This window comes from Podarcis raffonei, chromosome 8 (assembly GCF_027172205.1).
Source record: "Podarcis raffonei isolate rPodRaf1 chromosome 8, rPodRaf1.pri, whole genome shotgun sequence".
NCBI classification, from domain to species: Eukaryota; Metazoa; Chordata; class Lepidosauria; order Squamata; family Lacertidae; genus Podarcis; species Podarcis raffonei.
In genome coordinates this window covers 39,355,355-39,370,896 of record NC_070609.1, presented here as the reverse complement: position 1 = coordinate 39,370,896, position 15,542 = coordinate 39,355,355, and the positions used below count along the sequence as shown (strand labels likewise).

General features: G+C 44.6%; 1 protein-coding gene across 1 annotated transcript; it reads left to right on the top strand.

Moving 5' to 3' along the window:
- Window positions 1-31: 31 nt before the first annotated feature.
- OGFOD1 (2-oxoglutarate and iron dependent oxygenase domain containing 1) lies at window positions 32-15,213 on the top strand. The gene is made up of 13 exons (XM_053399459.1): window positions 32-393; window positions 2,205-2,350; window positions 3,106-3,152; window positions 3,935-4,035; window positions 4,224-4,340; window positions 5,946-6,037; window positions 6,749-6,877; window positions 7,321-7,434; window positions 8,250-8,329; window positions 10,752-11,041; window positions 11,963-12,085; window positions 13,796-13,854; window positions 14,306-15,213. The coding sequence occupies exons 1-13, from the start codon at window positions 192-194 to the stop codon at window positions 14,465-14,467; spliced, it is 1,662 nt and encodes a 553-aa protein (XP_053255434.1). The 5' UTR covers window positions 32-191; the 3' UTR covers window positions 14,468-15,213.
- Window positions 15,214-15,542: the final 329 nt, after the last annotated feature.

The following is a 15,542-nucleotide window of genomic DNA, read 5'->3' as shown; positions in this document are numbered from 1 at the left end:
AACCATCCTAGCAGTTGGTGCGTAAGAGTACGTATCCTATCTCTGCGTGGTTTTCTTCACCCTTTCTCGCTCGTTCGCGCTCATTCCCGCTCTCGCCTCGCGCCCACCGCTACGATTGGCTAGACCAGGAATAAGGCCCGCCTTTAAGCGTGAAGTATGACGGGAGACGTAGTTTCTTGCGTAGTGTGCACATGCGTGCGGGGAAGATGAGTGGAAGGCGCAGCAGGAGCCACTCGGCTCGTGTGGAAAACTCTGGTTCTCCCGTCAACGGAGAAGCGGCCAAGAAGCGAGTCAAGCAAGAGGTTCGCGCGGAGTTTTCTGCAGCCCTGAGAGAGCCGGCCCTGAAGGAGAAGGTGACCGCGGCTTGGGCCTGCCAGAAAGCGCTTGACCACGGTAGGCTCACGGGGCTTGGAGGCGAGGGAGGCGAGCAAGTAGCGAGGGAGGCGGGACCGGGGCGGGGCTCTCCGTCTTCGGACCCCTTTTCCATGGGCGCCTCCAAGACTCTAGTCCTCATGGAAGTAGGAAGCCAGTGCCTGCGTTGTGCTGCCCCAGACTGGAAGTGCGGGACTGGGCGCGCCGACAGAACCGGTTTCACGAGGTGGTGTGGTGGGTTGGGGCAGAAAGTTGCGCTTGGACCCGAGTTCCAACCCCCCGCTCGGCCGTAGACCTCGCTAGGTGGATATTCGGCTGGTACCTGTCTCAGCATCACATACCTTAAAGGGCTGTTGTGAGGGAAAAATATCGGAGAACGGTCGAGAACTCTGAATTTGTAAAAGAACAGCCCTTTGCCTATCAGAAGCCAAATTACTGTGTTTATGCCTTGCTGTCGGCTGCCTTATAATTAATAGCCAAATTGGGTTTAATAACTTTTGGTACGATCTGTATCAAGGGTCTCTAGCAGCTCCTTATGGGAAAGGCTGCAACACGTGGGATTTGTTAGCTTAGAAAAAGGGTGGGTAATGTGTACAGTACAGTGGTACCTCGGGTTAAGTACTTAATTCATTCCAGAGGTCCGTACTTTACCTGAAACTGTTCTTAACCTGAAGCACCACTTTAGCTGCCGCACCGCCGGAGCCCGATTTCTGTTCTCATCCTGAAGCAAAGTTCTTAACCTGAAGCACTATTTCTGGGTTAGCGGAGTCTTTAACCTGAAGCGTATGTAACCTGAGGTACCACTGTATTTCTAAAATTACACATGTGGAGCGAGGGAGACAGCAGGTTTTTTCCCTTCCTCATAATACTAGAACTCAGGGCCAAGCTGAGATTCAGGACAAACTAGAGGATATACCTATTCACGCAGACCAGATTTAACTGTGAATTTCACCACTACAAAATGTGATGGTGGCTGCCAACTTGGATAGCTTTAAAAGAGGATAAGACCAATCCATGGAAGTTAAGGCTATCAGTTGCTAGTGGTTGTGATGCCTGCATACTACTTTTTGGATCAGAGGTAGTGTGCAGTTGCTGGGAGTCATGATTGGAGTGTTCTATGGGCGCATGCTTTTTTGTGGGCTTCCCATAGTTTGGCAGGTGTGGGAATATAATGCAGAACTAGATGGGCCTTTGGCTTGATCCAGCAGGGCCTTCCATATGTTCACAAATTGATGTGGGAAGAGTCATCTGATGGTACAGTGTTCAAAAACTGTTTGAGACTGCAGGGACAAATGCTGTCCTTGAAAGCAAGCTCTGGGACTCAGCCAGACTCTCATTAATCCCTGAAGTTGTCAGTGTGAAAATAGTTGACAAAGCCCTACAAATTGGCCTGAAAGGAGGATATGCAGCATTCCCTGAGCCAGCGATAATGTATGTGGGGTTAAGGGATGCCTTGCATTCCTAAACTGAATGCCACTTGGCCCCCAACTAATGAACTTCATTATTTATTACATTCATACCCCACCTTTCCTCCTAGCACCTCAGGTGGTGTTCTCTCCCCCTACGCTATTTTTTTATCTTCACAGCAACCCCGTGTGAGGTAGGTTAGACTGAGAGACTCACTGACCCAAGGTCACCCATGAGAGTTATTTGCAAGGTAACTATAATCTAATATGCTGTCTACAATTTGGTTTAAGTATCAGAACTGAAGATGAAAAGGCCAACTTTGTCAGGATTAAGATTTACATGCCTGCAGCTAGATAGCACAGTAAAATGTATACAGGGCTGTGTTATGTGTTTCAGGAAACTGTTGTCTGTTTTGTTTTCTCCAGAGGCCATTGTCTTAGATCCTGTTCCTTTCCATCACTGTGTCATCCCAAACTTCTTCCAGAATGAGGACTTTTCAGAAGGTCTGCAAAAGGAACTTTTGAGCCTGGATTTCCATGAAAAGTGCAATGACTTGTACAAATTCAAGCAGGTGCTTTATTTGGCATATTTATTTTTTAAAAGTTTTTTGTTTGTTTTTTACTCTGCTCTAGCCAAAGAAGGTTGCTAAAGCATCTTAGAATGATCAACAATCCTTACCCTCCAGGCTTAGAAGACATGGCACCAAAAGAAAAGGGAATGGAAGAGTGGAAGAAAAAGCAAACTCTGGCACTAGTTATTTAGTTACAAAACTCCCTACTTTGGATGGATTCTTATGGTCATTTTCCTATAGGGCATGACTATCGGATTCATACATCTATTGTTCAGAAGCAATGTCAGTGGTGGTAATGATCGAGAGCTCAGATCAGTTTTATGCACAACCTGTCAGGCTGGTTGAGCTTTCTTTACAGCAGCTGCAGCCACTGCCCAACCTCTCCACTAAGAATGTTGATGGGAGACCAGGATGGCCTCAAGTTCTGTTCATGTGTTTGGGTTCTCCTTTCCATACTTTTTGGGGGGGGGGAAATCAGAAGGAAATACTACTAGCTGTTGTATAGTTGTGGGGGTTTTTTGAGTGACCATACCGAGGAGGGCAAAGCTTACTTGGTCAGCTCCCTCTTCACAGGGGACTCTTCACTCTCCTTGCACACCTTTTAGATGACATGCGGTGGGAGTTGGGGACTGGATTTGGCAAGCTGTTTTAGCGAGATCATCCAGATATAAATGAAATTTGCTGTTACCATAAAAACCATTTGGAGTGTAGGGTAAAAGTTGTAACTCTTGTTGCTTCTTGTTGCCTATGCATAGTCTGATGACCTGAAGAACAGAGGAGGGCCTTACATCGCTGCTTTAAGGTAAAATTCTGCTTTGTAATGTGCCAAAGACTACTGTGGATTATGATGGCCAAGTCAAAGATGCAGGGGTGTTCTTGTGTATGCTGAGAACAACAGCAACTGCTGCGACCTAATTTTCCGTGATACTTAAAAAGATAGTGGCAATTTGGCCTGCTTGCTTGTGTTATGCTAGTTATATCCCCTCAGTTCTAAAGCAATCATACTTACTTGGAAGTAAGCCCATCTAATTTCTTTGGGACTTATTTCTGGGTCCGCGATCATAAGCCATGCTTCAGTGTTGGATTTTGAGCACTAGGCATGTCCATCTTAATTGTTTTTCCTTTTAAATGTGAAGATAACTCCAGTATTGGAGGCAGTATGTCTCTGAATACCCATTGCTAAAGAGCACAAGAGGGGAGGGTTCTGTTGCTCTCATGTCCTGTTTATGAGCTTTATAGAGGCATCTGGTTGGCCACTGTGAGAGCAGAGTGCTGGATCAAATGGACCTTTGGTCTGATCTAACAGGTTTCTGTGCTTAAGACAAGATTTGGGGTGGGGGTGGGCTGAAGAATGTGTGGGTTGACTGAGATATGTGCTGACTGGACTTCTACTAATTGGCCCCCACACCCTACTCAACCTTTGCTTGCTTTTTAACATGTATTGGGAGTATATGGAGACCTTTCAGGTGGATTCTGGTCTTTTTATCAGTAAAGATAGATGCCAAAAGGTCAGGTTTTATTCCACATGCAACATAAATGGTTGAAGTTTAGCAGCCTCACGTTCCATGTTGTTCCTCTTTTTAGAAAAGTTCTCTTTGAAGAGTTCCAGTCTTGGCTTTCTGATGTAACCCAAGTGGAGCTGGAGCCAACCATTGATCTGTCCTGTGCCAAATATGAATATACAGGTAAGCAACCTACCTGCAGGACCTGTTGCAGAGACGAGTTCACTGTACTGGTAGGAGGGTCTGGGAACAGTATCTGATGGGTCCTGTTGACCTAGGGTTGGGGCAAAAGAATGAAGCCTGGTAGTTTATCTGGAACATCCAGTACACTCAGCACTGATCTTGCTCAACTAAATCATATGCTGTTGCAGATGCCTTGCTCTGTCACGATGACGAGTTGGAGGGACGGCGAATTGCTTTCATCCTTTACCTTGTACCACCGTGGGGTAAAAGTGATGGAGGTACCCTGGATCTGTTCAGCACAGATGGTAGGTGCAATACAGTAATCCAGTTCCGCCTGCAGTATTTACTGTTGTGGGTTCTAAGCAAGCAAGCTATAAAAGTAAAGTTTCCATGCTACTTTTAGCTGGTTCTTTTGAATAGCAGTATTGCTATCTTAACTCTGCATTAGAGTGCTGCCAAAATAGTGCTTGTAAGGTTTTCCTTTTCTGTGACAAACCATATTTTCTGTGAGAAACATAATTTTAATGCTCCTCACCTCTCCAGCGTTTCCCTGTAACCCCCTCCCCCATGCTTGGTATCCTGAGAACCACCTACCACTTCTCATGAATACCACACAATCCAGGTTAGCCTTAAGCTCTCTGTGATTCTCCCCTCACTGCCGCTCTAACTCAAGGGATCTGATTCCATCATAGCAGTTGCACTGATTGCCAACCCTGGTTGATCACAAGTTAGAGTGTATGTGAACATTCCTTGATATTGCAGCATCTGGATGGCCAGCAGACCGCACAAGGGACAAGCAGCCATCTAGGCATTTTTAAAGCCTGGTATTACAAAAAAAAGATAAAAATTCACAACCATAATTTAAAACATACAGAAAGTAAAAACCACAATAGACTAAAACAAATTAACTCATACAAATCTTCTAAATATCTGGGTAAAAAGGTAAAGGTAAAGGTACCCCTGCCCATACGGGCCAGTCGTGTCCGACTCTAGGGTTGTGCGCCCATCTCACTTAAGAGGCCGGGGGCCAGCGCTGACCGCAGACACTTCCGGGTCACGTGGCCAGCGTGACGAAGCTGCAGCTGGCGAGCCAGCACCAGCGCAGCACACGGAAACGCTGTTTACCTTCCTGCTATAAAGTGGTACCTATTTATCTACTTGCACTTAGGAGTGCTTTCGAACTGCTAGGTGGGCAGGAGCTGGGACCGAAAGATGGGAGCTCACCCCGCCGCGGGGATTCGAACCGCCGACCATACGATCGGCAAGTCCTAGGCGCTAAGGTTTTACCCACAGCGCCACCCGCGTCCCGTAAACATCTGGGTAGGCGTGTCTAAATAAGAATGTCTTCAGCAGGTGCCAAAAAGGATATAGTGAAGGCGCCTGCCTGATATCAATAGGCAGGGAGTTCCAAAGCGTCAGTGCTGCCACGCTAAACAATCAAGTTCTTAACAGATGTGGTACGAATATTATGTGGTGCCTGTAAAAATACTGCAGTATCTCCTCACCTGCGAAATACTGCCAGGCGAAACAGCCATTATGCTCTGGCCCTCTTACTGGTCCTGGCGATGTTTTGATACATCGCCCAGGCCTAGTTGCTAATAGGTCACGGTCTGTAGCTTCAGGGCAACACTTGAGTCTTGGAAGCCTGATCGTTCCATCTCTTTCAATACTTTGGATTGGATGCCATCTACCTCAGTGGGTCATGAATGCTGTCCATAGTGAGAGTCTGCACAAACACAGATGTTGGTTAATGGCCTGTAGGAGCAGGAGGTAAAATATTGGTTCAAAACTGGCAATTTCTCCTGGCTTTGTGGTTGATCTGGAGATGTTGTGGTAGAAATGTGACTGCAGTATGGTGCTAGAACTGCATACTCAATGGTGTATGTTGTGTGATACTTTCCCCCCGGCAGATAACTTCCAACCTTTGGAGATTGTCAAGTCTGTGGTCCCTTCATGGAACTCGCTCACTTTCTTTGAAGTATCACCAGTCTCTTTCCATCAGGCAAGGAACTTCTCTCTTTGTTCTTTACATCCTCTGTGCATGTGTCCATAATACTCCTCCACATTCTTCTCCTAGCGTCTGATATACCCTATGTTCCAGGAAACTCGGCCTTGCAGTTTACTTGAGGCCCACCCTCTTCCTGTGATTTGTGGGCCTGGAGGTAGACCTTCAAGCCAAACTCATTGTGAGCCCAGCTTTTAGGCTTCTGTCTTGACTCTCCAAACCTAAATTTTCAGCTCCTCGTTCTGCTTTGACAGCTGCCTTTGGCGTAAGCCTGACAGTCCATAGGTAGCCTTCTCCCTGTGCTTTGTGGTAGGTTTGCCTTTCATCAAGAGCACCTGGGAGCGGGAGGCAAATAGGAATACCAGACAGACTCAGTGCCCTAGCCAGATCCTCTAGTGCCAGGGGTGCTCAAGATCTCCGCGGCCTCAGCTGCATATAATAGTTTAGTCACCCCACAGACATGTTTTATTTATTTGGTTTGGAACTTGAGTTAATCTGGCTCGGTGAAGCTTTGACCTATGACATTTCATTTAGCTGATGCTTCATAATTGATGCTAGATTTATTTTCAAATCCTGCTATGGCCCAGTCTTCAGGATGGTGTAAGACACAATTCTAAATCAGTAGGAGTCCCTTTGTGATTTCTCTTTGGTCCCTGTGCCAAAGACAAAAGTGCTAATAGCATGTCCTTTTGATTTCTCCCATTCCAGGTGGCTGAAGTTATTTCCGAAGGGAAGTGCCGCTTGTCTGTGAGCGGCTGGTTTCACGGTCCCTCGGTGGCAAGGCCAGTGCGCTATGTGGAACCACTTTTGCCACGGAGCCCTCACCTCCCTCGTGATGTAAATAAATGTTGCTCATTCTATGACCTAATTCAACAGTATATTCACCACTCAGTTGCTGCATGGGACAGGGGAGCACAAACACCTACTTTTCAGATTCCACACTGGTCTCTGCTTTTCTTCTGCCACTAGGTTGCCACACAAGAGAGAATCCTTTGGGGCTGAAGTTTAATTCCACTCAAGTGGGGGCAGGAAATTCTGTGCCTGTAACGGGCCAAATGAGGGGACACCAGTTTTATCTTTCCTGGCATCCATGCCAAATTTTTCATCAAATTTTAGCTCAGAGTAAAGGGGAGGGCACGTTTTTCAGATATAGAGTCCACACAGTAAAATTATTCCAGATTCTTGTCCTAAAGGGGGTTCCTGGTGAGGGAGATTTCTTCATAATGGATATTTTGTTGGATTTTTCTTTCTTAGCCTTTCCTTGTTTCATTTTTCCCTAGCACGAAATTTTATATGATTGGATCAATCCAGTTTATCTAGACATGGATTCCCAGGCCCAGATCCAAGAGGAGTTTGAAGATCGGTCTGAGACCCTGCTAAAGGATTTTCTCAAGGTGGGTTTTGGAAAGTCATTTCCTACCTTACAATGTTGTTCAGTACAATGGGGTGAGCAGAAGGACGGTTTAAAAAGGGAAAGAGAAAAGTTGAAAATGCCATGGAGATGCCTGCTTAATAATGTGTTGGGAGTTCCCGAGAGGAGGAGGTATCTCAATTCTTGCAAATGAGATACAAATATTACATGACACTTGTCAAAGTGCCAGTTCTGCAGATTGACATGGTCAAGTGGGGATATATGGAATAAGATCCTAATCTGTTAAGGGTGTGATATACTAATAGTAATGCCTTGAATTTGGCTTGGTGACAAATCACAGCCAGTGCACATCTGAGCAGAGATATTATACTCTGACAGGGTCTCACTCCTGTCGGTTATCGTACTGCAGCACCTGTGTGTAAAAACCTGTGACTTTTGTGTGGCTGGAATGTAGCCTGTGGTATAAAGGTAGTGCAGGTCAATTTTTGTCCCCATTTTGCTTCTTGCCCCTCAACCACTAAGGCATGGTCCAGAAGGTTGCCCATAAGATGGTGCAGTCCTTGGGCTGAGTAAGGTTCCTCACTGCTGGGAATGCCATTACTTTGGTGCAATTAATCAGATGGAGGCCCAAGGATCAGCTACGTGAGGCATTCCCCTGCAAGAAAACGAAAAACCATGTGTGATTTAACTAAATCCCATTTGGACCAACTCGCTTTCTCTAGTTTTCTAGAGAGAGCCTGGCATGCAGCACTCAAACTGAAGCAGAATGGCTAGTACTGCTTAGGCAGAAATGTGGGACTTGCTTCAAAAGCTGTTTGAATGTGCCTTGGTTCCTAGAGAGAGAAATTTCAGCTCATCTGTGAGGCTCTGAAGAAGGACGGACTCAAATGGAGCAGCAGGGGGCCCCCTAACAAAAGGTAGGACCAATTCAGGCTGCTTCTGTCTATATTGCATCTTGCTTCTTATGGTCAACTGTGTTCATGCCATCTCACTCATGCTGTGTGTTTTGAACTCATTTTGTTCTGCGATTGTAATTTGACTTGCTGAGAACTTCAGTAAATCCATTTGGTAATCTTTATGTTTACAAGAGAGTGCCTTCTATATTTTAACGCTGCATAAAATCCCTGAAGACAGATTGGGCTGAGCAGGACTCCTTTAGATTTGGATCTAGGGCTTCAGCATCCTGCCTTGTTTCATGTCCCTCACCCCTGGTAACGTTGGAGGCAGAGAACATAAAAGTGTATTCCAGTTGAACCGTTCTCCCACTCTTTCTCCCCCACCCCTTTATATGTAATTCATGAAGGATGGTGCTGTCAGTGGCTACTAGCCACAATGACTATGCTTTGCCTCCATTGTTGGAGGCAGTAATGCTTGTGATTGCTGGTTGCTGGAAACCACAGGAGGGGAGACTGCTCTTGTGCTCAGGTCGTGCTTGCAGGTTTCCCACAGGCGTTCTGGTTAGCCACTGAGAACAGGACGCTGGACTAGATGAGAATTTGGCCTGATGCAACAGGCTCTTCATATGTTCTTATCTGATGCCAGCTCCTCTCCAGTAAGGCTGGTTGTTTTGGTTTCGTTTGAGGGCATATGGTTCTTGGTTAACCTTTTTTTTTTGTATTAAAAAAAAGTTATTAGACATTTTGAGGACTCCAGTGAAAAAGTGGGATGGAAATCTACAGATACAATAGTTTTGCTTTTCCCAATGGGGGGATTACTAGGCTGGGGGGGGGGCAGAACTGAATGCTAAGTGCAGGCTGCTGCAAAAAAAGTCTTCCTGCACCCCACTCACTTTTCCTGTGTTGTGATGTCATTGTCCAGGGAAAACTCACCCATGGCAGCCAGTGATGTGGAGCAGAGACAGGGGAAGCATACAAAGCAAAGATGTCCTGGCACAAGTAGCTTTGCCTACAGGTTATGGGCAGAGTCCAAAGAACAACTGTTTTTGTGGCAGATCCATGCCACACATAATGCATAATTCAGCCCTTTTGACCAGGAAGTTTTGCATTCAAATCCCTTCTGAGCCATGAAACATTCTGGGTGACCTTGAGCCAGTCACCTTCTCTCAGCCCTAACCGACTTCCATAGGGTTACCAGGAGGATAAGTAGAACAGAAGCCCACATACTCCTCCCTGAGCTCCTCAGAAATAAGGCAGGATACAAGTATGAAAGTCTCCTCTCCCCATGATCTGTGCTTTGAAAACCTGCATCATAAAGTGGAATCAACGTCACAAATGAGCCACCATGTGCTTTATTTGCATAATGTAATCTCTTTGTATAACTGGGGTTGCCTTAGTTCAGAATTTGAACAAGCTATCTTTGAGGTGTGCAGAATGATGTAGCCCCTCTTAAGAATGCTGCTTGTCGTTTATTTATTTTTTATAAAGATATTTATTAAGTTTCCAATTTTATACAAACAAAAAGAAAAAAGCAAAAAAAGACACATACAGTTCTCAATACTTAATTTTCAATGACATATTTCCCTGACCTCCTCATACCTCCCCTTCTTGTATTCCAATTCAAATTATTTACTCAGCAAATCCTTATCTCAAAACATTACAGCTGGAAACCCCTTAATTTCAATCCAACATCATTCAACATTCTTTAATTTTACAATATTTCTGTAAATAGTCCTTAAATTTCTTCCAATCTTCTTCCGCCGACTCTTCTCCCTGGTCACGGATTCTGCCAGTCATTTCTGCCAATCCCATACAGTCGATCATCTTCATCTACCATTCTTCCAGAGTGGGTAAATCTTGCGTCTTCCAACTTTGCAATAAGTATTCTTGCTGCTGTTGTATAAAAAACGTTTCCTCAATCTGTATACAGCTTCCCTATTTTGCATAGTTCCTTCTGATTTTGCTAGTCAAATCATCAGGAGGGGCAGAAAAAACGTTCTGTCCTTCTTTGGCACCAATTGGCCAACCATGCCCAAGAGAAAGGCCTCTGGTTTCTTCAAGAAGGTATATTTAAATACCTTTTTCAATTCATTATATATCATTTCCCAGAAAGCCTTAATCCTAGGGCACGTCCACCAAAGGTGAAAGAATGTACCTTCGTTTTCCTTACATTTCCAACATTTATTATCGGGCAAATGATAGATTTTTGCAAGCTTGACTGGGGTCATGTACCACCTGTATATCATTTTCATAATATTCTCTCTTAAGGCATTACATGCCGTAAACGTCATACCTGTGGTCCATAACTGTTCCCAGTCAGCAAACATAATATTATGTCCAACGTCTTGTGCCCATTTAATCATTGCAGATTTAACCGTCTCATCCTGAGTATTCCATTTCAACAGCAAATTATACATTTTTGACAAAGTCTTGTCATTTTTAGGCATTATGACAAAGCTGAAGAGGAGAGCCTGCCGGACATTTTGAAAAATTGCATGGAGCTATTCCGCTCAGAAGCCTTCTTCCTGCTCCTTTCCAACTTCACAGGCTTGAAGCTGCACTTTCTAGCTCCTGGGGAAGAAGACGATGAAAAGGAAGGGGAAGGAGAAATTGCTGCAGGCGGGGATTCTTCCAGATGCACACAAGGAGAAAGCAGCCAAGAGGAAACTGGCAGTCAGGAGTACACAGAGGCACATGGGAGCATCTCGGACAACAAGGTCAACAGAGTGTGTGGTGTGTAAATCACTGCTATCTAGTTGCAATGACACCTTATTTTTCAACATAGCCACTGCTTTATGGTATGCCTTAACGATGAAGTGCTCAGGGCCCCGTTCCTAGACAATTCAAACCACAGTTGTTACATTCTACTTTGGCTGGGTTAATATTCTTGGGTTCATTTGTCGTCACCAGACTAGCTTCTGCTAATCAATATTCTGAAAGTTGTGAGTTCCTAAGAGGAAATTTGGCCAAAAACTATTAAGTCCTGCATATTAGAGGGTCTTTGTGGGGTTTTTTAAATATGTTACTATTAAGAGTAGACAATGAGTATGATTCCTTGGGAGTACACAGATTTAATATTTATAACCTAGTTTGTATCCCTTAAAGTTGCCTGGATATGTTTGAAGCTGCCTAGGCAACAGCTGCTGGAATCTCCAAAGACAGAAGTGTGACTGGATGTCCCAGATAACTTCCTGCCCCTCCTGATGATTTGACTAGCAAAATCAGAAGGAACTATGCAAAATAGGGAAGCTGTATACAGATTGAGGAAATTTTTGCACTTCATTGTGGAATTGAGCTTTCCTTGGTACCGCAATTGAATTGCCTGGGCAAAAATAGTAGTTTGTGTTACCTTGGAGTATGTTGAAAGGGACTCTTCAGAGCTCGCATCCATTTCTTTGTTGCCTTCATGCATGTGGGGAGCAAAAGTGCACATAACTGGAGAGGTTTTTTCCCAAAGCCTCTGGCTATTCTTACTAGATCTGGAGAGGGTTAGAGTGTGTTTTGCCTGTCATTTAGCTTGGAGGAAAGCTGCTGGGGTGCACAGTTGAATGGGGAATCCTTGGGATCTGAAGCTATGCTAGGCTCTATATAGGAGACTTGTGGGGTCTGTCACCTGCTCACCAGTCATGTCCTTTTGGCTATCTTCCCCCTCAGACTCAAGTGTCCCTCTGTGTACTGGAGAGCTGAGGCATTGGACCAAAGGTTGCTACACTCTAGTCCATGATGCTGAAACAACAGAGTTCTCCCTAGATCTGCTGCTCTTCTGTGGGTGTGAAGGTTAGTTTGGTTTTAAGCTAACAAAACAAAAGCAGAAATATATCTTGAAGATGCCAATTTTTATTGTTCAATACGCTCAATGAATTTTGGCAAGAATGTCTGAAGGGCTTATGTGCAAAGATAATGCTGTAAAGATTCTAAGCTACATAAAATAAAACTTTTATAAATACTTTAAAATGTGACAATATATAATACAAACCTGTATGCAAGTCAAACGGCCAATAAGTTATGGCCCATATATAAACACACTCACTTGTATTTCTTAGTGAACCCAATCGCAGAACCTTCTGTTATAAAAGAACTTGGGCAAAATCTTATGGGAGGCCCACCTCAGATTGCACAATTAAATAGGTGTCTTTCTTTCCTTCATTAAAAAAGAAAAGGGATCACCACTAAACTGTTTGGTGTTTGATGCATTCAGCAAATGTTTCTAGAAGGCCACCTTTTTTCAGCTTCAAGATCCATGTATTTATTTTCTAAGTAATGTTTTTTTCTTCTGCCTGATGAATTTGTTTCACTGTCCACTGTCCTGTAGTTATATCATTAAATTTAAGATAAGACCTTCTTAAAGGCATTCTTCCTCAAATGCATTGGTGTGCTTTCTTTTGGTTTTAAGCTGCCTTGAGCATTTATGTGAAGCTGGGTAGAGACCCATAAATAGCGCAAGATGGGTCTGTTCCAGACTTGCATCTCCCACAGTGTTTCTTGAAGTATGCCCAGAGGGAGCAATCCAAGATGTCATAGCACACAACTTTCAGCACAACCCAGGTAGGGACAGGTGTCCTTTTCCTGTGGGTGCATCTGTGCTTGAGCACAAAAGTCAGCCGGCAAACAGCTCAGCTGAGCTAGTCTCATTCAGCCAACGTGTGTATTGTGGGGACTGGAAGCAAGAATGGTCTATTGGCATTTCCCAGAACTCTGGTCCTCTTGCTTTGTCTCTTAGTAAACAGGGTTTTTCTTATATTAAAAGGAAGACAACGAATAGGAAATACTTGCTTAGCTGCCTGAGACAGAGGAGAGTAATGAAACTTCCTTCAGACATCCAGGAAGCACCACCCCCTAAAGCAACCCTTGCCAACCAGACGTTCCTTAGAAGTTTTGGACTACAACTTTCAGCCAGAGCCAGGCTGTAGTCCAATACATTGGGAGGGCACGTGGTTGGCAAAGGCCGCCCTAAACATAATGAAAAGTTAAAAGGCAAGCTGTGAAACCTTTGTTCCATCATTTTAATGCTAAGACTTGGATTTGGGCTTTTTATACTGCTGCATTTCTTTATGTAGCCCATGAATATGAGTACAGTCATACCTTGGGTTAAATGTGCTTCAGGTTGAGCATTTTCAGGTTATGCTCTGCGGCGACCCAGAAGTTAACAGAGCACATTACTTCCGGATTTCGTCGCTCATGCAGATGCTCAAAATGACATCACGCGGAAGCGGCGAATCGCGACCCACAGACACGGGTTGCGTTCGCTTCAGGATGCGAACGGGGCTCTGGAACAGATCCTGCTCACATCCAGAGGTACCACTGTATTTGTGTTAGAAACCATAAGCTGCCCCTAGAATGTTCTTTTGAGGTAAATTTGACAAAATCTACATCTAAAACAAGTCATATGCTTGGCATACAACTTTTCTTAATAGTTCAGTGGGAGTGAGCAGTGACTTTGGAAAACTTTACAAAACAAATGACAACTGCTCATTTCTTTTTTTCAAGATTGGGACGTGGAGTATGGTGGCTTTACTTCATACCTTGCAAAAGATGAAGATGAAGAGGTAAGCAGTTGTCTCTACCCCTCTTGTGCTTTATCAGACCATTTTGAAAGCAGTTTACTCCATGCTCCCCACGCCCCATACATAAGTTTGGGACATGCACAGGGCAACTGTGCTGAAGTGAATTGCTGAAGTGTCAGCAATTCACGTTGCCCATTTCTTTTTTCTTATAGCAAAACAGATTGGCTTAAGCTTGGGGAGGGGGGGCAGTACAGTGGTCTTCTTGCTCACACCTCTAATTTGGAGGGCTGTGTAGTGTTGCTGTTTTCAAGGAATCTGCATTGAAACCTTTCCCAATTTAACTGGAGCAGGAATTTGATTCACTTATTCTACACGTGTACAGAGTAAGTTGTTTAACCTGACCCTGATACCAGAATGTCTCCTCTCTGTCTTCTGCAGAAGTAAATTGTATCAGCTTGTTTCCTTAACACTTCCTTTGGTTTTTTTCTTCAAGCTGCTGCTGATCACTCCAGAGATGAACTGTTTGGCCTTGGTTTATAGAGACCCAGAGTCGCTGAAATTTGTGAAGTATATCAACCACCGTTGTTTGAAGCAAACAGGCAGAGAGACAGAGCAAACTAGATTCTGGGACATTTGCTTTGTTTACTATGAATGACAGTTGCCACATGGACTCAAAGAGTTGTATAGTTGGGTCCCGAGGGTCATCCAGTCCGATCCTCTGCAATGCAGGAATCTCAACTATGACAGATGGCCATCCAACCTCTGCTTAAAAGCCTCTAAGGAAGGAGAGACCACCACCTCTCATGGGAGTCTGTTCCACTGTCAAACAGCTCTTGCAGTCAGAAAGATCTTCCTGAAGTTGAGTGGGAATCTCCTTTGAAGACATTGGTTCAGGTCCTAGCCTTTGGAGGAGAAAACAAGCTTGCTCCATGTGACAGCTCTTTAGATATGGCTATTGCATAATACCCACCTCCCTCAGCTGTTCCTCAGCAGGCCTGGCTTCCAAACTGCTGATTGTCTTGATCATCCCCTTCTGCACATGTTCCAGCTTGTCAATATCCTTTGTAAATTGTGGCACCCAGAACTGGACAGAGGACTCTTGGTGCAGCTGGTTCTTCCCAAAGAGAGGTAGGAATGCTGCTGGTCTACCTGCACTCCGTAAACAAATGTGGTATTGGAGGAACCTAGGACAGTACCCCTGAGCAACTTCAACGTTTACATTAAGGCTGCATCAAGTTCTCACCAGTCCAATACATAGGATAGGGAGCAAAACCTGCACCTCATCTTTGCTGCAAGTGGAGAGGGTGGTCTGAATGAGCTCTGCTGTCAGAAATCAAGTTTGCAAGCTGAAACCGTATAGGGAAACCAAGATTATGAAAAGAGGGCTTCATTTTCATCTAATTACTGGTGATTTGGAATGTGTATTTCATTCTCTGTACCATTACCTCATCCTATGCAAGGGCTGCAAACGCATTCTTCTCAGTGGTGGGAGGGGCAGGGTGTCCCTCCTGTCATTGCGTACCACTGTGTCATCCTTTTTGGCAAGTGTGGTTACTGTTGTATGGAAGCCCAAGACACTTTTTTCTGGGAAGAGGGTCAGCCAGTTTCTGCTGCTGTGGTGCTTGGGGGTTGTGGGTTGTTGCATGGAAGGGCAATGCATAATTGTTACATCAGGCAAGATAAGAGTGATTTTTAAAATAGAACTTAGGGACGTGTCCTAGCAACTTAAA

Coding starts and splice junctions, on each gene's coding strand:
- OGFOD1 (XM_053399459.1), top strand. CDS start 192: ATGCGTGCGGGGAAGATGAGTGGAAGGCGCAGCAGGAGCCACTCGGCT. Junction 394..2,204: donor CCAGAAAGCGCTTGACCACG/GTAGGCTCACGG, acceptor TGTTTTCTCCAG/AGGCCATTGTCTTAGATCCT. Junction 6,878..7,320: donor GCCCTCACCTCCCTCGTGAT/GTAAATAAATGT, acceptor ATTTTTCCCTAG/CACGAAATTTTATATGATTG.